The sequence below is a fragment of the Gouania willdenowi genome, chromosome 8 (genome assembly GCF_900634775.1).
Source record: "Gouania willdenowi chromosome 8, fGouWil2.1, whole genome shotgun sequence".
NCBI lineage: Eukaryota > Metazoa > Chordata > Actinopteri > Blenniiformes > Gobiesocidae > Gouania > Gouania willdenowi.
The window spans coordinates 18,727,537-18,747,501 of record NC_041051.1 but is presented as its reverse complement, the minus strand read 5'-3'; the positions used below and the strand labels follow the sequence as shown (position 1 = coordinate 18,747,501).

Sequence of the window (19,965 nt, the reverse complement as noted above, 5' to 3'; positions counted from 1 at the left end):
TCTTTGAATTCTACACACATATGGATCATTTCTAGGAATTAAAATTAGCACCAACTTCCAAATTTGATTATTTTAATGCAGCTCTGAGTGAATTTGTTGAAACTACCAGCCACTGTGGCAAGTAGTTTTGTGAGTCCCAGACACAACAAGAACATGAATCATGCAAAAGCACAGAAGGTACTGGTTGTAGCTGAAGTTTAGAAGTGTTTAAACAAACAAGAGCACTCAGAGAGCACAAACCTCCACTGAGCACCAAATATCCTTATTGGCAGATATTGGCAGTTATCTGGATCAGTGATCCTGATCATGGCACCATGATCATTCACACTTTAAAGGCTTGGCAATAATAACCATAAAGTAGGTTGGAAAGGGAATGCAGCACACAATTGTTTTGAATAATAGTGACAAAATGCGCAATCCGGATCTGATCAGGATAAAACTTGGTGAGGTAATTGAGGAACCAACCCGACATAATTGAGTCAAATTTCATAAAGATCGGTCACTTACAAACCAAGATATAGAATTTTGAAATTTTGCCAATAATGAGAGATTGGGATTTTTCGATTTTTGAAACTGAACCAGAAGCAGAAGTGATCAAAATCCCTTAAAAAATCTAATCGATTGTTAAACATTTTTCAAAATCTATTAAGAGCTTTTGACGTAATCCTGCTAACAGACAAATAAATCAATAAATAAATAAACATTAAATATTACCTCCTAGGTGGGGGTAATTATACTTTTTGTATTAAAACTTTTTTAGTTATATCACAACTTATTGCTAGAATTCTGAATAAAGTGAAGTAATCGCAGACTTGTTTTTGTTTATTTGTTTCTTAAATCAAATGTTTTCCATTGCTGAGGTTTAATATTTAAAATACACATGTATGAGTATGTGACATGAGGTGAAGTAATTAAAATAATTCAAAATTTAGAAGTGTATCACTTTGTAAAGTCATACAATGTGATCTTTATGTCGTTGTTGCTCATGGGCAATCTCAATTTTATAAAATCAATAAACTGTCCAAGTAGGCATCCTTGTAACAAACACTCTTACAGGAGCCATGGATTCATGTTTTTTTCTGTGGTAGGTAGATACTGTATATAATAAAGTATAATGCCCATCTGTAGTAGCATCAAAGCACCAAACATCTATTGGAAAACCTACAATACACACCAAAGTTTTCAGTCCATAATCATGTCAGACGACAATAAGGAAAGCTTTTAGTGGAAGGCCTCTTTCTCTGTACAGCGACTGTTTTAGATGAAACTATGACATGACACAACCACGACTGTTCCTTTGTCAAACAACAGTGACCTGTCATACAGACCATAGGTCTGCTATTAATGTCAGACAGGAAGTGGAAGAATTAAATGTAAGTCAGTCAGTTCTCTTTGGCTGTCTGCCCTGTTTGTAACAAAGTCATGACTGAGATAGACGACCATATTTTGTTTTGCAAAATGCTGACAAGTAAGAAATATTCTAGGTGAATAATATTTACTTAATATTCGAGGTCGCAATACAATACGTCACGCGATAATGGTTACGCGAGAAAGATAGGAAGAGAGAAAAAATTAACATCATTTTTAAAATGCATTTATTTATTTTGAATAGTATGTATTGAATTAAAATTCATTTTGTTTTGAACACTGTATGAGCTTTTCAAGTATGAGACTGAATATGAAGATTAAAACAAGCAATAAAATAAGTAGGATAACTTAATTATTAGACAAAGAAGAAGAAGAAGAAGAAGAAGAAGAAGAAGAAGAAGAAGAAGAAGAAGAAGAAGAAGAAGAAGAAGAAGAAGAAGAAGAAGAAGAAGAAGAAGAAGAAGAAGAAGAAGAAGCCAAAATCTGGAGCTCACTGTTTATGCTCTTTCTGTACTATTCATTTTAAACGATGTCAGCCAGTTTCAAAATAAAAGTATCCTTGGACTTTAAGCATCTATCTTAAAACATTGCCTGACCTGTATCCGATCAGTGTAGTGGTCGAGTAGTAGCACTCCAGAACTCGTCACTTTCTTGGTTTCCACCATCGTCTTCAGGTCTGCTAGTAAACTCATATGTTTGGACATATCTGTAGCCAACACCTGAAAATGAGAAGAGTTATTGGAATGACTATTTTCAAGGATCAGTTATAAATGCAGATTAGATCAGTGAGGTAAAGACCAACAAATGAGTCACTCACTGATATCAGCAGAAACACAGATGTTTTGCCAAAGCCTCACCATATCAATGACCAGTTTCCTCAGACTCTGTCGCTGACGCTTGCTTAGATTCTGGAAAATGTCACAGTTGTCTTCATGAAGCAGTTTGAAACCCACAGCCAGGTGATGGTTCTCCAATACGGACTCGTCGTTATACATCAGGGCTAACTCTGAGTCTAGGAGCGCAGCACAAAAATAAAAAAAAACTATGTGATACAGACATTTTTCACATCATGGTGACAGATTATAAACAGATTTGCAAAAAAGTACTTTTTGAACATGTGAAATGGTGAAAGAACAAAACAAAACAGACTTACAAAAACAGAGAGTAAGGTTTTATAGGCAAAACCTTTTTCATTATGGGTGCAACTTCCTGTACAATAAAACGATGAATACGTAACATAACATACAAAGAAAGATACAAGAGAAATATCTATTTGAATAGACATATACACCAAACAATGCACACACATAAAACAACATCTTTCACATCAATTATTTCTAAAAAAGGTCCTGGTTATAAGCTTTAAACATTTCATCAACGTATTGCAATTTTTGACTTTGTCCCATGTTAGAACATAGAGCAGGGCTTTTTAACCTTGGGGCTGTGACCCCATTTGGGGTCGCCTGGATTTAAAATGGGGTGCCTTAAAATGTTTAGGAATTAATAAAAAAAACACATTACTGATTAAAATGATATTTTTAATCAGAATCAGAATCAACTTTATTGACCAAGAGTGTATGAATACACACGAGGAATTTGTCTTGGTGACCTGTGCTCTCTCTGATAGTGTAACATTAAATAATAACAATCAACTAGAATAAATAAAAATAAATAAAAAAGAAGTATAAACATAAATATAAGAGTAGTTAGACTAATATGTGCAAACTAAATAAAATAACAAGATAATAATGAAATAATAATAATAATAATAATAATAATAATAATAATAATAATAATAATAACGGAATAAAATAAAAATACAATAATAATAATAAGATAACAGTGCAGTAGTGCATTGATGAGTAGTGCAGGTGAACATTTAAATGAAAATATTATGTCCATGAACATTCACAGTGACAGGTTGATCCAGGGTTGTTATGTTTAGTTCCATGGTTTTTTCACAGTAAATAACTTAACACATCACACACAAAACATATTAAACAACTGTATTATACACTTAAACCTTCTCAAATATAAATCTAGTTTTAATAAAATGCAGTATAAATATGTCTTGTCACTTTGCAAATACTCTGTATTTGTAACACATTTTAATAAACATGATCAAAAACAAATTCTAGAAAGAAAGAAAAAAAATAAGTGCCAGAAATTTGTGATATCAAAGTAAGGTCACGACCCAAAAAAGGTTGAGAACCATTGACAGAGTCTATTTAATGATTAAAAAAAACAAAACAAAATGAAGCATAATTCTTAACTAAGTTATTTTGGAAAGAACATTTGTCATTTCAACTAGTCATTTGCTTTGTGCTATTTCTGCTGCAACACAGGAAGTTGTTCCCATAATCATGAATACTTTAGCACTCCCAAACATATGGGGAATTAAATACCATCAGTTTATTTCACGCTTGTTTTTGTTCATATTTTATCTTTTTCATTCTAATTAAATTTGGACTCACTGGTGTTTATGAGGAATTGGTTGGACACTCCTGGATGATCCACATCATGGATGGCAGCAGCAAATAACGCAGCTAGAATTTCCAGATCTGTGAATACAGCCTGTCAGAAAACAAAAAAAAAATAAAACGCACTGTTATTTCAAAAGTATTATCTTTGAGACCTTTGTCTGTATGATTTTTTTCCCCAAACAATTGTCGAACTATGAATGTAATTACATCCAAAGCTGGCGAGGATAGCAGTACGTGAGTGGACTGAGTGACATCTGCAGCGTGGAGGCTGTTGTGATAGGCCACATTGGCATGGTAGTGGTCCTCCAAGGTCATCACATAAGTGACAAATGTATCCACAGGGATCCGAAAGGTCTTCAAAAGATCTCGTTCCTGCAAGAGGACAGGTTCAGGTTAGATGCAACTCCTAAAGCCAAAGAGAAATCAGCGTTTGGTTTCTACTCACCTGGAAGATGGCGAACATTATGCAGCTGAGGGGTCGATTATTAGAGAACTCTGCCACACGAAAGATATTAAGGCCCCACTTGTTCAAGTCGTTCAGCTCCTGAAGGAGAAACATAAACATGTCAGCGCAAGAAAGCGTTCAGATGATGTCGAATATTACCAGTATCCAGAGGTGTAAAGAGTACAGATATATCCTACTCAAGTAGAAGTACAGTTACTTGATTGAAATTGTACTCAAGTACAAGTACAAGTAAAAAGTAGCTCAATTAAATAATACTCAAAGTAACATTTACTAGCTACCTTCATAAATCTTGCCACGGTTCCCTTGAATACAGTAAACATCACATGTATAAACTTAAAAAGAAAGAGATCAAATCTTGCACATTTGGAACTGAAATTATTTTCCATAAAGGCATCTGTATAAAATAAAAGGTTTGTCAAAATGTACAATTATTTTTTAAATAAAATAACACAAATGAATTCAATCTAAAATAAAACTAATTGTGAGGCTCTTAGTAGAACTACATGTATGAACTCTAAAACAGTGAAATTAACCAGCATTCGACATTGTTTTGGCAGTGTGATTTACGTTTAAATCTGGTTGATTGTTGTTTGGTCATATTATTTTTTGTAGGTTCACAATGAAAATGTACTCAGTAACTGTTAGGGGTAGAAATGTAATGAATTACTTTACTTCTTTTAAAACGTACTTGAGTACAGAATATACTCAAAAAGTACAAGTTCCCATAAATTCAACACAATTACAGTTACGTGAGTACTTGTTTTCGTCACTTACACCTCTGGCAATATCGGTATGTACTGTATTCACCTCAGCCTCTCCTTTTTTGTAAAATCCTTAGTGTAATGAGCAATTAAAACTAATGTTGAGGAAACGTTGCATTTTGTGGCATGTGGTATACAAACATATTTACATGGGGAGGCAGAAATGATTTAAGAATCAATGTTCTGAAAGCTTTCCTGTTTGGATTTATGTGTTCGTGTGTGCCATGACTCATAGTTCTTTTTTTTTTACCCTGTCTAATGCATCCTCATGTTCAGTCTTCACACCGAAGCGTGGCATGGCAGAGTTAGAAAGGCTGGAACTGTGCGTTAGCTTCTTCACACCACTGATATGACACATGGGTTTTTCTCTTTCCCTCAAGGTCGGAGAGTCGATCTCAACATCGTTCTGCTTATCTAGAAAGAGAGAAGGTCATAGGTCAGCTATGGGGGAGAATGATCGCTAGGTTTGCTCTTGTCCCAGAGGCTTGGATTTGAAATAATAAAGGGGGCTGGTATGAATTGGACAGGTTTGCTTTACCTAAAAAGGTAGTGGAGATGTATTCTGACACTTGGTTCCCTGAGCGACTCATCTCTGACAAATGGGACAGTTCCCTGTTCAGCATCCTCTTGAACTGTGAAGAGAACAGACAGAGAGATGATGTACAGTTATTAATGCAGATGAGGTTGCATAAAGAGTTACTGATGTATTCAAAAATATACAGACACATGCTAATTAGTATTATCAATACCTTTGTATGTTTTTCTCGCCGTGGCTTACATAATACACATTCAACAGGAAAATGCAATACCATATTTGTGTTCTGAGGGGTTAGACGATCTAACATGAATCATGGCAGAACAGAATGTTCAATAGCACAACTCGGCGGGTTCTCTTACAGATGTCCTGAGATATACACCAACAATATGAGCTCTCTCTACTCCTGAACTCACAGTGTGGGGCTCAGTACAGTCACACTTCGAGTGTTTCACTGATGGCAGGGTAAAAACACGGTTCCTAAATGTTCTCTCGGTCTTTGTAAATGGATTTATTTGTGTGGACGAGAGGAGGGGGATTAATAATTCCCTGTCAGACAAGTCCTGTGAAGGCACAATGTGATTTTTTACAGACCCCTCAGTCTGTGTCCTACTGACTGATCGTTCACACATAACAGTCTCCATGGCAACCAGAGCAGTTGCTGTGGTAACTGCCTCCTCACAGCCAGTCCTTGAGCTTGATGTGAGAGCGGTGGCTGCCGTGGTGACAATCCGGGGGAGTAGGAAGGTATCTCTGACCTTTACCAAGGTCAACCCTCCCCTCCGCAACTGTCTCCCTCCCTCCAGTTTCTCCGGTGTCGTACATCTACTCTTACCCCTCTCTTGAGATAAACAACACTCTCCATTACTGCTCTCGCTCTCGGATATCCTCCTCTGTCACATGCTGCACCTGGGCTTCATTCCATTCCACATGTGTTAGGTATCAAAACAAATATTTTTCCTGAAAATGACCTCTGATTTTCAAAGCCATCCCTATCCAGCCTGGTGCTCCTTATACCTAAAGCAAACATAGGAGCCTATAAGAGCTGTCCAGCCTGATGACAGTAGGCTCATTCTAGACAAGCCTTCCCTCACTACGTTTCTCTCTTTCTCTCTCAGTTTGCTTCTTTCCTTTGCTCGCGTTGTATCGCTGAGTCATAGCTGCCAACCAACACTTCTACAGTGCCAGTTCGAGTGCCAGGACAAACAACACTGTTTTTCTGAAGCTGATTAAAGAGGAAAAACAGGCCAACACTTTAAAGGCATCACCTCAGAAACACACTAAGTTAGTTTTAATTTTGTTGACAAAAAAATGTTTGTCATTGTTTTCATTATCTACATCTTTTTTTTTAACTGACATTTATGAGACTATGGCATAAAAAAATACATCTGAAACAAAAACTATATCAAATATATTCATATTTTTTGTCAACTAATAAAAACTAAACTATAGTTTTGTCACATGGGATGACTCGTGGTCTTTCGCATTGATCACATCCAACACAGCATAACGTGGATGGCTGTTCATCGTAGGAATGGGATCCACACAAGGTTCCTGCTGCTTAACAGAAGGTTTTCCTTGCCGCCATGATGAATTCATGTTGGGTGTGGGATACATATGTATGTGTATATACGTATATATGCATATGTGTGTATCCATAAAATGAAGAGTCTGTCCTTAAGACTGCTCTACTGTAAAGTGCCTTGAGATACCATTGGTTATGATTTGGCGCTATACAAATAAAAGATTGATTGATTGATTGATTGAATCTGTCTGCTTACAAACATTATACCATTCCATATCAGGTTGATCAATGGTAATTATAACTTTAAAATAAATGCATAACTTCTTATGCTTTATGTTGTAGTCTTATCTTAATGTGATTTAGTTGAAAAACTAGATGATAACTGAAATAGCCCTGATCACTACATTTTGACCAAGTTGCATTTTAGTCAAAAGACTGTGACTAAAACTTGATCAAAATTTGTTGTTAAAAAATAACACAAACACAAATGTTGATGTGAGATCAGCAAATGGACGATATCCTCTCTAGATATATAAGAATGATCATGACAGCTCACTGATCTATGGAATACATCATACCCTAATGCTGGAAGATCCTCCAAATACTAAGTCTACAGATTCCGATGCATATTTGATCAATAATTTCAACCCTGTGTAGAACTCCAAGAATAACTGATGAATTATACTAAGTATGTCCTCAGCTTTGGGACAATGATATTCTCCTTGTCTGCTAAAGGCTATATTGAGGCCACCTTGAGGCTCACAGAAGTAGGAAATAGTATATAGGACACAGGTGTGAATGATGGAAGTAAATTGCTGCAAATGAAGGATACAGTACGAACCATCCAAGGATTTTTCGGTAACACTTTACTTGAGGTTTTATACATAAGGCTGACATTTTGCTGTCATTATTATGACATGACACCTATCATTAGCATAAATGAGGTGTCATGAAGGCTGTCATTAAGTGTTGTTTGTTACCCTAACATTACCAAACAATAACCCTACCTAGCCCTAACGCCTAACCTAACCTAACCCTACCTAACCCTATCTCCTAACCCTATCTCCTAACACTACCTAACCCCACTAGATCCCTTTACTTAACCCAAAAAATGCCAACATAGCTCCAAAAGTGTCATAATTTAGTGAAAGGTTTCATAATTTAGCAAACAACACCTAATGACAGCCTTCATGACACCTTATTCATGCTAATGACAGATAATGACAGTGTAATGTCAACTTTATGTATAAAACTTTAAGTAAAGTGTTACCAATTTTCCTTTGTTTTTGAAAAAGTGTAGTGTGTTATAAATTAATGTAAACAGATACAGGGATTTTGCTCACAACACTGCTATAATGTGGAAACAGCAAGCCAAATTGATCAGTTCTGATCTTTCAATACGTGTCCCCTGAATGAATCATGTAAAAATACATATGGGAAAACAGTCACCACATAATCTCTCTAACAGACTTAAAAATACTCACAACACCACAAAGTTTCGCTGTATTTTAAAGGGTTGCCATAGATTGTGGAAACAATGGTAAACAATAAGTAAAGAGTCAGCAAAGACATAACTTTGAATGCATGCGTGAATTACTCAAAACCACTTGAAGAGTCCAAAGCCTTCTATCCAATATGGCTACTGCCAGGCCTTCTACTGGGCCTTGTTTGTGTTTTTACTTTTTTAACCCTACCTGGTCCCACCAACCGATGAGCCAGGGCCTGGAGCAGGTCTCACAGAACAGGTCCACAAAGGGCGTCCTGCGCTCCGCCGCTGTCCCACCTCCCTCCAGGACGCCTCCTGCAGCCGCACCAAGGTCCAGCTCTGCCCCTGCCCTCCCCTGCAGGGGGCTGTAGCTGGAGGAGCGGGGCAGCCTGTAGCCCCCTGGTACGGGCGAGGGGCAGGAGGACGGCGCCGGCTCAATGACCTCCACCACACCCATACTGAGGGTGACAGGTGGCTTCGGCCGATGGCACAGGCAGGTGGTGTGATAGTGAAGTGGGGTGGAGGCACCACGTGTGCCCCAGTGGCATGAGGGCGCCGTCAGGGTTTGCGAGGAGAGGCCACAACCTGTCAAGTCGGGACACTCCAGAGTTACGGCTGCCCCAAAGAGTTGGCAAAGGAACAGGGGAGAGGGGGTGAGGGTGGGGGCTACTGGAGTAGTCCGTCCTTTACTACATGCAGCACCTTAAAGTAGGCCACCCAGTCAGTCTGAATCTGGCTCCAGCCTCAGTTTGGTCAGAAGACAAGGGCCCCGATGGGCAGACCAGGAGCCCCCCTGGATGCAGCTGCTGTGGAGACTACATTTTATCCCTCAGCAGACCAACTCAGATCTATAACCAGTGCAGGGTCAATGGGACAGGAGCCAAACAGTGAAGATAAAGGAAATCAAAAGAGATGCAGGAAACTGTCTGAAGGGCACAGAAAGGTGTGGAGGAAGATGGGCTTCTGGACAAGCAGGGATTAAATAATAAAGTGGGAGGGCTGGATAGACTGACAAGAAATGTAACTGAATAATGGATGTAAAGGGATATTGTGGATGATCCGAGTAATATAGGGAACGGGAATGAGAGGTGAGGAGGATGACAGCTAGAGAAAAACAATAATGGAGAGAATGAGGGGAGAGAGCTGAAGACACAGAGAGCGATGAAAGCAGGCCTGTAGCAGACAGTCGGGCTGGTCACACCAGATCCGTGGTCTGGAAAAACAGACTCCCTCTCCTTGCGTCGACTGCCCCTCCCCCACGATACAGATCCAAAGGCCCGTCCTAGTCCTACCGGTGTATCAGCCCTTCTGTATCGTCTCACACTGATCCCAGCATCACACAGTCAGAGCCCAGCCAGTCCGGCTGCCTCCTCACTCCCCAAGTCAATCCATGCTTCAGCTGTCCAAAATGCCAGAGGTCTAATCCAGCTGCTTTGGGCTGCTCTTCCTCCTCCAGTGCTCTGCCTCTTGCGCCATTTCCCTGGATGCTGTAGACAGCTCTCGCAAGCTAATCAGGCAGTGTGGCTGTAAGCGCGTGCTTGTGTCTGTGCCTGACTCTTCTGAGTGTGCGCATGTGCGACACGACAGCATGTACGTCTGTCGAAAATATGTGTGTGAGTTAAGGTGTTAATAAGAGTGAGAGACTGAGAGGGAATATTTATGCGTGCACCTCCACGCTGGCACAGTTTGAAGGATCTCGTAGCTTGGATTAAGCTGGTGAACGGCTGCAGCATATTCACAGACACTGTTTGCCCCCAGGAGACTCATCACACACTGTGTATGAACACACACAATTAACTATTCATCACCCTCCTGTTTAGTCATGGCTTCTGATCTAAATGACACAGTTTTTCCATGATGATGAAGTGAAAGATGAGAATTCTTTTTTTTTTTAGAATAAAACAAACAAACCTATGATGCTGTCTCTTTAAGGCAGAGCACTATTGAAGCAGCGTCGCCTCATTGGTCACTGTATAAACCACATGGCTTCTGGTCAGAGTATCAAACCAATGACTAAAAAGAAAGGACAGACCCTGCTGTTGTTCTATAGCAACCAAGGTTACAGAAGACATCAGCATCAGGGCCAGTCGTGTCCCTTCTTTGTCCCTCCACAAATCATTATTCTCTCCGTGTCTTTGGGACTGTGACAGTAATAAATCCTTAAAATGATGCGCAAGATGCATCCAAAACACAGTGCAGCGTGGCTACACGGCCAGATACTGAAGCACGCCAACCGTATGATCCCCAGCCTTCTTGCTCATAGATGCAAATAGACTTAGATCTCGTATCGTGAACCTGAGCAGATTGGAAAATGATCTGGTCATCGCTACATGTATTTGCTATTCTTTAAAGTCCGTGTAAAGCAGAAATAAATTTGTTGTTATGAGTTTGTCACACCACAGAAACATGTGTCATTGAACACTGAGCCAAATTTGAAAGATGAAAAAAATTGCTATGTATATAAAATTACGTCTACGGACTAAAATTGTTGTTATTATTTCCTTTCATGGCTGCAGCACACATGGAGTCAATCACGGATAAAAGCTGTGTGTTTACTATTATTATCACTACTCTGGAGGAGACATGACTGGTTAGCTGACTGGTTGACTGGTTAGCTGACTAGTTGACTGTTAGCTAGCTGCAAACTGAAACTAAGAGATGCTATCCGGCACTCGAGAACGAGCGGGAAAACCACCGATGCGCTGAATATATTTCTACGCTCCAGCAGCAGGGTCGGGTTTATGCTAATGATGGCTCCGTTACGTAACGCGGCTATGATTTCTGACCCGCCCATTAAATCCTGAACACAGAAATTTGAAACACAGTTTGTGAAGCCTAGCTCCACCATTAAAATACAATTTACAACAACATTTATGACCTACTTAATGTGTTCAGAAGAAAATGGTAGAATTGGCTTGACGCGGTTTTTAAACTGGTAGTCACTGAATTATAATAGTATTTCCACTAACATGTGAAGAAAATATCACCTCTTTTTGTTAGCAGCTGGTAGCAGGAAAAAAATAAAATGAAATCATTGATATGTGGCACCAATGCTCACAGTTTGCTTTAAAAGTTTGTGAACACCTTTACCAGAGTTTTGGAGGAATGCTTTTGTGAGACGTTCCCAGTCTGCACTGCTTTGTATCTATCAAAAGCTACGTTTTCATTCCAGAAAATGTGCCATTTGAATGTTGGTACGGATACAGATGTGTCACAGTATAGTGTAGTGCGTAGTAGTGCGGCTGATCCTTGTACGTGCGTCATGTGAGATAGATATTATGTCCACCTGATCAGAACAGAAGATGGGTGAGTTTCAGTGACCTTTACAAAGCCAGTAAGTGACCAGGGGTGAAAGGGTACACTGAAGTGAATAAATGCCTAGTGTTTCTTTATAGCAGTAGTGTCACTATTGGTGTGTGTGTGCGTGCGTGCGTGTGCGTTTGTGTGTGTGTGATGAGCACCTTGTTGGAGGCCATCTCGCTGACTGAGCGGTGAGTCTGAATTGTCTCCAACTGGTCCAGACACCAGTCCAGCTCCTCCAGAGTCTCCCGAGCCATCTGCTGGTACGTCTCCTCTGAGCACGGACACAAACACAGACAGGAAGTTACAGTAGCTTCAAAGTTTGAATAACAAATTTAAAAATGTTTGTTAACAAAGTACCAGTGTCCATGTTAATTTTGACAACAAATATCAATGAAGTACTTAGTTTTAGACTAAATGTATTATTGTTATAGTGTAGTTTTAGTCCACTAAATCTGTTTCAAATATAGTCGATTAAAATCTAAAGAGTTTATGCATTTTTTAAAAGATTTATTTACCATTGATCAGCCTGATATTGATGGTATTAAAAACACACAAGACCACATGATCACATGAGGTCTGATTGGATTTCGTCCAATGATAGTTTCGTTTTTATTTGTCGACAAAAATATAGATATATTCTGATAGATTTTCGTGAACATGTACTTAAAAAAAATAAATAAAAATTAGCAGTCGAGTTATTGTCACTTTAAAAAATGTAGTCGACGAAAACCATGATGGAAATGTTTAGTGAACAAAATAAACACTGATGAGTGTGGCATTCATAATAAGATAGTACAGGTTAACGGCATGTAAAACAAAAGAGTTTGATTTTCATTGGTTTTACATCAGCACCTTTTACCTAAGCAGAACAATCAAAATTACAACTGTTGGGTCAAAGTAGGAATCAGATTTTTGGTAGTTTTTTTCTCTTTGACTTCAAAACAGCAATAATCATTTTATATACACTTGTAACAAACAGTAACTATAACTTCTAGGAGACGTGTTGCAGTAAAGATTGTGCTCAGTCATATTAGTTGTATGTTTAATGTATGTATAATATATAACATTTTGATTTAACATTTAAGATTTAGATACAAGCTTAAGCATTTAACATTTAGATACAAGATTAAGCATTTAGATATGATATATAACATTCAGATTTAAATTTAAACATTTAGATTTAACATATAATATTTACATTTAGATTTAAACATTTAGATTTAGATTTAATATTTAGATTTAGATTTAATATTTAGATTTAGATTTAACATTTAGAAATAAGATTTAGCATTTAGATATGATATATAACATTTAGATTTAGAATAAATATTTAGACTTAGATTTAAAATTTTGATAAAACATATAACATTTAGATTTAGATTTAACATTTAGATTTAACATTTAACATTTAGATACAAGATTAAGCATTTAGATATGATATATAATATTCAGATTTAGATTTAAACATTTAGATTTAACATATAATATTTACATTTAGATTTAAACATTTAGATTTAGATTTAATATTTAGATTTAGATTTAACATTTAGATGTAAGATTTAGTATTTAGATATGATATATAACATTTAGATTTAGATTAAATATTTAGACTTAGATTTAACATTTAGGTATAACAACATTTAGATTTAGATTTAAAATTTAGATTTAGATTAAATATTTAGATTTAGATTAAATATTTAGATATAGATTTAACATTTAGATATAACATATACCATTTAGATTTAGATTGAAATCTTTTAGATTTAATGCTTTTTTTTTTACCTCTATATATGTGGTTAAATGTTGTGTTAAATGTAGGAAAATGTGCTAAATATGAGAAAAATTAGATAAATAATGAAAATGTGTTTTATACTAAATCTTTACACTTGGCACCACATACTAAGTCTCGCCAAAGCGTGTGACCTGTTTCTTCTACAGCTCTTTCTCAATAAGAAAATTTAGTTTTTCCAGAAAATATAATAACATAAAAATCACATGATAAAAGGTTGTCCACTTAAAAATATTATCGACCAGTGGAATTTCAGGTACGTGCATCCTGATGAAAGCAATCTCTTCCCTTACACAAGGTCAGTTAATGCTTCTAAAGAAATTTAGCATCACATTCGTGACAAATGCAAACTTTTGTCTTTTCAGATTTTAAAAGCCAGTAAAAACTTCATTCCAAACATTAAAATATGCATCGAATGCCCATTTAAACCATATTTATCTCAATTCAAGCTTTGTGCACAACTGCTTTTTTTTCCCTCTTCTTTCTTTTTTTATTGACTGTTGCAATCAATGGGAAATATTGATCATCAGCACTGGTTTTATTGGTTAATGATCACACACAAACAAAATCCCTACTGATGCTCATAGAGTTATTGCACCAAATGGTTTTTTTTTTTATTAATATATTCCTCTGTTTTACAGCTTGCATTTTGTAGATTAATGGGAATTATCATTCTTCTTAAAAAAATGTTTTTGAAACAATTTATTGTATTTTTATACCTGCCTTTTACACATTTACACAAACTGTATATATTTACTAAAATAATATATATATATTTAAAATGATCTTCTCGTTTCCAACGAGGCTGGTACCTTGAAGAGTAATTATTGCCTTTTATTTAAACACTGTTGAACATACCAGAGAGTGTAGCTTGGGGAACAGTGGGTTGGCTCGTCACTGGTGACCTCCTGTGGACAAAACAAATCATTACATCACAAGGATGACGACACAATGCTGCCCCCTCGTGGGAATCCAACGCACTGCCACGACGACAATATAATAAAGGCAATTTCAGAAAACAATGTATTACTGTTAATGCTGATAATAATACATGCAAAATGGCTCCAAAATAGTTTTTTTATAGTCTTGTAAAAGGGGTGAGTGGGACATTTTCTGAACACAACACAATGTAAATATTGATGCTGATAAATCTGTGGCGCTCTGCTTTTTATATCATATCGACAGCCTATTGGAGCCTGCCAGTCCAGGATCCATGAGTCTACTGCATTACCACACAGCATGGTTTAAGTGTTATTGATCATTTACAACATCTTAATATTTAGTCAGGGATGTGCACATGAGCCAGACGGCTTTACGCATTCCTGATAACTGGAAATATGGCCCATATACAGATTGTAATCTCTCTATTGGGATTGACTGTTAATCATAAAGTGGTTTGTTGTGATAGTTGATGTCGCAGTCATGTAAAAAAGGATGTTTCACAGCATGATACTGACTTGTTAGTGGGTGATGTGACATTGGCGAGGATGGTGAAGTTGCTTCTTACAGTTCGAAGGCTGGCCAACACCTATTAGAGGGAGGGGGGTGGGGTTAAAGCATAGGACAGGGTCACTGCACACGTTGACCACTTATCTAGTCATGTATGGTCAATAATGTCTCCAGGAAACACTGCTTACCTGAGCGAAAGGGGTGACAATCATGTCCTCGGCGTGCCTGCAAATAAAAAGAAAGAAGATTGTTGTAGGTGATTTTAGCAGCCATAACCCGACTTTACAGCAAATGCTGTGTTTATGTGACAAACGAGTGTTTAAGTGTTCCCTCTGGGATCTCCACAGCACGTGATCTGCTTCTAAACACTTTTGCATCATCAATGGGAAAACCAGCTGTCTGCAAGTCTTTCTTCATTACATCCATAAACCTTTCATGTGTTTGTCCTCTATTCCTTATTATGTTTGCCTGGAATTTATATTTGCAGCATCTTATCTTTTCTTTTCCACATATCTAACCCACCTCAATCTGTTTTTTTTTTGTTTTTTTTTTACCTCCTGACCTTAGATGTTCCTCTGATGTTCTCATATCCAGGTAATAGAACTCACCCCACTTTATATCTCCATACCTGCCTCACTCTCATAATGACAAATGCATTATTTATGCATCAGCACACTTTAATTCTTGTGCTCTTCAATGCACTCTTATGCTTTTGTAGCACTTTATTTTCTCCCCACCAGCTTCCTTTATCGTCTTGTAATATTACACTTGCACACATAGAGAGGCTTGTGCAGACCAAAACCAATCTGTCACCCTGTGCACACACCTCATAACCATCTAACTGTTCACATACATGTCCTCATCATCTTCACACACTTCTTTGACCCGACTTCATCATACAGCACCTTAGCGCTTCCCTTGCCCGCCTGTCTCATGCTTTTTCTGAGCCCACAAAGACACACACGACAGTAATTGAATTTCAGCAGTTGTTGCTTTAATGCAGTTTACAACCTGCTTTTCCCATTTGAGTGAACCTGCATCCATTAGATCTACAGCAATTCACCCTGGAAAAATCTCTAGAAAGAAATCTGATCTAATTTTTATCTTTACATTTTCTGCCAATTTAAAATTGAACATTTTCTAATCAGGAAAAATTGAGTTTCATTTTAAGGTCACGACAAAATGTAATTTTCTGAAGGAAATGAAAGAAAAAGATAGTGTCAGGTTAAAAAAAAGCAGTTTTACTACTTATATTTTGGGTAAATTTTTATTTGGACTAATGCAGTGGTACCCAAACTGTGGGGCGCCATGACAAAGAGTGGCAAGAGAAAAAAAAATTGCAAACAAAGAACTTTAATTACTGTTCTGAAATATGTGATTGCCACATTTTCTGTTATTTTTATGAGTTTTGAAAATGAACAGTCATAGTTTTTTTTAAACTTTTTCTATAAAGTTTGTTGAAATTTTGTTGCAATGGGGGCCCCTGAAAGTTTTTTTTATTTATTATTTTACATTGATTAATGAACAATTTAATTATTAAATGCACATCAATTAAAATCAGTTGTGTTAATCTAACCTGTTTTTCTTTATTTCAGTGGATTTTTACTCTTCTTCTCTCTATTTTTGTTATTTTTCTTTCTTTGCGTTGTTCTTACATAATTACTGTAATATAACCATTAGAGGTGTCCCAATCCGATATCGATATCGGATATCGGTCCGATATTAACCTGAAAACGAATATCGGATTCAAATTTCCGGATTCTCTGATTTTTTTTTTACATTTTTTTCCCCCAATTCATTTTTTATTTATTTTATTCAATTGTAGAATACTGTAAATATTGTGTCGAAGGTTAAAATGTATGTAACCAACTGGTTAATAATAAATGGGTCAGTTTTTCTCATATCTACTGTTGCTGACTATTGTCATCTGAGTAACATCACTTGATCAAGCCTTTTCTAACATTCCACACTACAAAATAAGTAATTATTGTTTTTTTCATTAAAGAAAAAAAAAAGAAGAAAAACAAGTACGTATGATTCATGCTGATATCGGATCAATATCGGCATCGGCCGATACGCAAGGCTGCAATATTGGTATCATATCGGAAATGAAAAAGTTGTATCGGTACATCAGGTGTAAGTGAATTCTGCTTACCCCTCACTGTTGACGGAGGAGTTGCGTGACATGGTTTTGGGGGATGTGTCGTAGTCTGAGTCCGAGCGGTAAAGGAAGGACTCCCTGCGCTGACTCTGGGGGAATGAAGGGTGGAGCACCAACCCAGGACTCGCCTGCGAATCCATGGGACTGCGGCCTGGTGAAGGACCATTCTCTGAATCACAGCTGAAAACAGGAAGAGAACAACCTGGTAACATACAGTAGCTTGCATTCATGTAGAGCACGTGTTTCTCAAATGGGGTACGCGCTGGCACAGAGGAAAATAAACAAATGAAAGCTAGTTGAAACATATGGGGTTTTATAATGCTTATTTTCAGTTAAAAATTACAATCATATTGTTACCAGCAACCCACAAAACGACAATAAAAACACTCAAAATAAGAAAAAAAATACACTGAATAATAAAAAGCACAGACAAAAAACAACAAAATACACAAAATGACACAAAAAACACACTAAATGAGAGAAAAAACCACACAAGACCACTACAAAATACACAAAAATAACAGATAAACATACAAAAGGACATAAGCAATGAAACACTGAGAGAGAATCATTTTAATAATACCAACAACACACAAAATATGAGAAAAAATATACTGAATAAGAAAAAGAACAGACAAACAACAACAACAAAATACACAAAATGAAATCAAAAACACACAAATGACACAAAAAACACACAAATGATGATAGAAATTAGGCAGCGGCTATCCGTACGGTTGTCGTATCAATATACTGACATTCTATCTGTACGCTTTGCCCCTGATTGGCCAGTTTAGGTCACGTGACTAAGACTAAACCTAATCGTAAACCTAACCCTAAAAATTGTTGCCATATAGGGTTATATAACCTAAACCAAACCCTGTCCATAATCCTAAGACGCTACGTACGTGTATTTGGCTAAATGTACCAATAGCACCGGGGGTTGTCCTCTCTAGAAATGATCTTGATTAGAACATAAACTCAAGGGTAAGTCTTGGTCCCACATCAGGAGGAAGATGACCGTAAATGATAAAAACTACAAATAAATCAATCAGAAGGTTTTATTCCTCTTATTTACAAAATGAGATTCTTTAAATTGTGTGTTATCACTCATTCATTCCATCATTATGATCTACAGTTGTGTTTTTACAGAATTCTTAGCAAAATGTTGTGGTTGGACAAAGGGGGTCACTTGGATTCAAAAGTTGGGCCAAAAAAAAAGTTTGATGATGATGTGCTTAAGGGGACAAACTAAAGGAGAGATAATCTCCTAAAAACAACATAAAGAGTGAAGCAGCATATTTCTTATCTGGTGTTTAATTAGAGCTGCTCAGTTGAAGAAGGAGTGACAGAGGTTGAAGTACGAGCACAGCTGTGAGTGTGCACTGATACTGGATGGGCAGACCGCCTTAGGCGCGCTCTGAGTATTACACTTCACCTTTAGTCAGACTTTAGGAAGAGTCATCCCTAAGTGAACCAAATGAGCAACACCAAATGAAGATCCCCTCTAGGCCGAAAACAACCTCTGTATAAGAGTCATTTAGATTTTTGATCTGTAAACACTTAATAACAGTCGTGGATGAGTCAACTGGACACTTGCTGTGTTTATCTAATGAACTCTCACAAGGAAGGGCTTATAACACTGCACGTTGTGTGACCATTACATCAAATATAATATGGCAAAACTCAACTTGGTTGTTTTCTTGAGCGAGAAAGACAGACTGGGAGGCAAGGGTGGCACAGCTGTTCCAAAATAAACAATAACGAAATCATTATTTATCCCCCTCCCATAAATCTAATTAATTTCCATCACTTCAGGGTTCATAAAAACAGCTTTTGTGCATTTCCTGTTTAAAATGGTGCTAATATACAGAAAAGAGCAGCTACAGCTGAGCCTCTTCCGAATAAACAGAGATAAGAGCTGCTTTCCAACTGTTTGTCGTCTATTAGTAATGCAAAGCGATGTAATTAATGTATTTTGAATGTTTGTTTGTCTTGCTGATCTGGCATGAAAACCCCAATTAAAAAATCATAAAAGCAGGTAGTACTACCTCTATCTTCCTGTAGGGGCAGTATGTAACACAAACATATGTTTATGGTTCTGCTTTACATTATTTTTGAGATCATAATTACAAAAATTATGGGTCAATGCTCGTGAAAAAAGTATAAGGAATAGGAAATAATTAGGTTTTCATAATTTTCTATGATTTTCTTTTATTCAATCAGTTTGCTATTAAAGTACATTTTGATGATAACTGTGTGGCCAGTTAAAAATGATGTCAGTAAACTGCTGCACTTGTTAAATTTTGTATTAAATCAAGCATTTCTAAATGTTTATTTTCATTGAAACATTGTGAAAAAATGTGTGTTCATGTAATGCAGATGGATTTTGTTAAAGGTGCTGAAGATTCGGTGGTTAAGTTGTTTTTTTTTTTCGTTTTTTTTTAAAGGAAAGTGGATTTTCATATTTTACGTAAATATTAATATGTACAAACATGTTACATATTTATACAATTAGTTAAAGGTTGTTAATGGCTGGTGTAAAAAAAAAAAAAAAAAAAGGAACGTGATGATTTCCTAAGAAATGTGTCAAAAGTGGTCGTTTGAAAACCAAACAATTGCAAATAGTGCAGAAATAG

The 19,965-nt window shown here is 36.9% G+C and overlaps 1 protein-coding gene across 3 annotated transcripts in view; it reads right to left on the bottom strand.

Annotated features, from left to right (window-relative positions):
- Positions 1 to 19,965, bottom strand: part of pde4a (phosphodiesterase 4A, cAMP-specific) — a 63,327-nt gene that overhangs the window by 4,123 nt on the left and 39,239 nt on the right. For 2 of the 3 annotated variants that reach the window (XM_028454987.1, XM_028454989.1), the window contains exons 2-13: positions 17,321 to 17,506; positions 15,354 to 15,390; positions 15,174 to 15,244; positions 14,575 to 14,624; positions 12,086 to 12,198; positions 5,617 to 5,710; positions 5,329 to 5,492; positions 4,297 to 4,395; positions 4,059 to 4,223; positions 3,843 to 3,942; positions 2,226 to 2,380; positions 1,965 to 2,087 (exon numbers count right to left, since the gene is read on the bottom strand). In XM_028454987.1, coding sequence (XP_028310788.1) covers positions 1,965 to 2,087; positions 2,226 to 2,380; positions 3,843 to 3,942; positions 4,059 to 4,223; positions 4,297 to 4,395; positions 5,329 to 5,492; positions 5,617 to 5,710; positions 12,086 to 12,198; positions 14,575 to 14,624; positions 15,174 to 15,244; positions 15,354 to 15,390; positions 17,321 to 17,506 — 1,357 coding nt within the window. Of the gene's footprint in view, positions 1 to 1,964; positions 2,088 to 2,225; positions 2,381 to 3,842; positions 3,943 to 4,058; positions 4,224 to 4,296; positions 4,396 to 5,328; positions 5,493 to 5,616; positions 5,711 to 8,832; positions 10,380 to 12,085; positions 12,199 to 14,574; positions 14,625 to 15,173; positions 15,245 to 15,353; positions 15,391 to 17,320; positions 17,507 to 19,965 lie in introns of those variants that run through there. The other variant, XM_028454990.1, reaches the window with a different exon arrangement.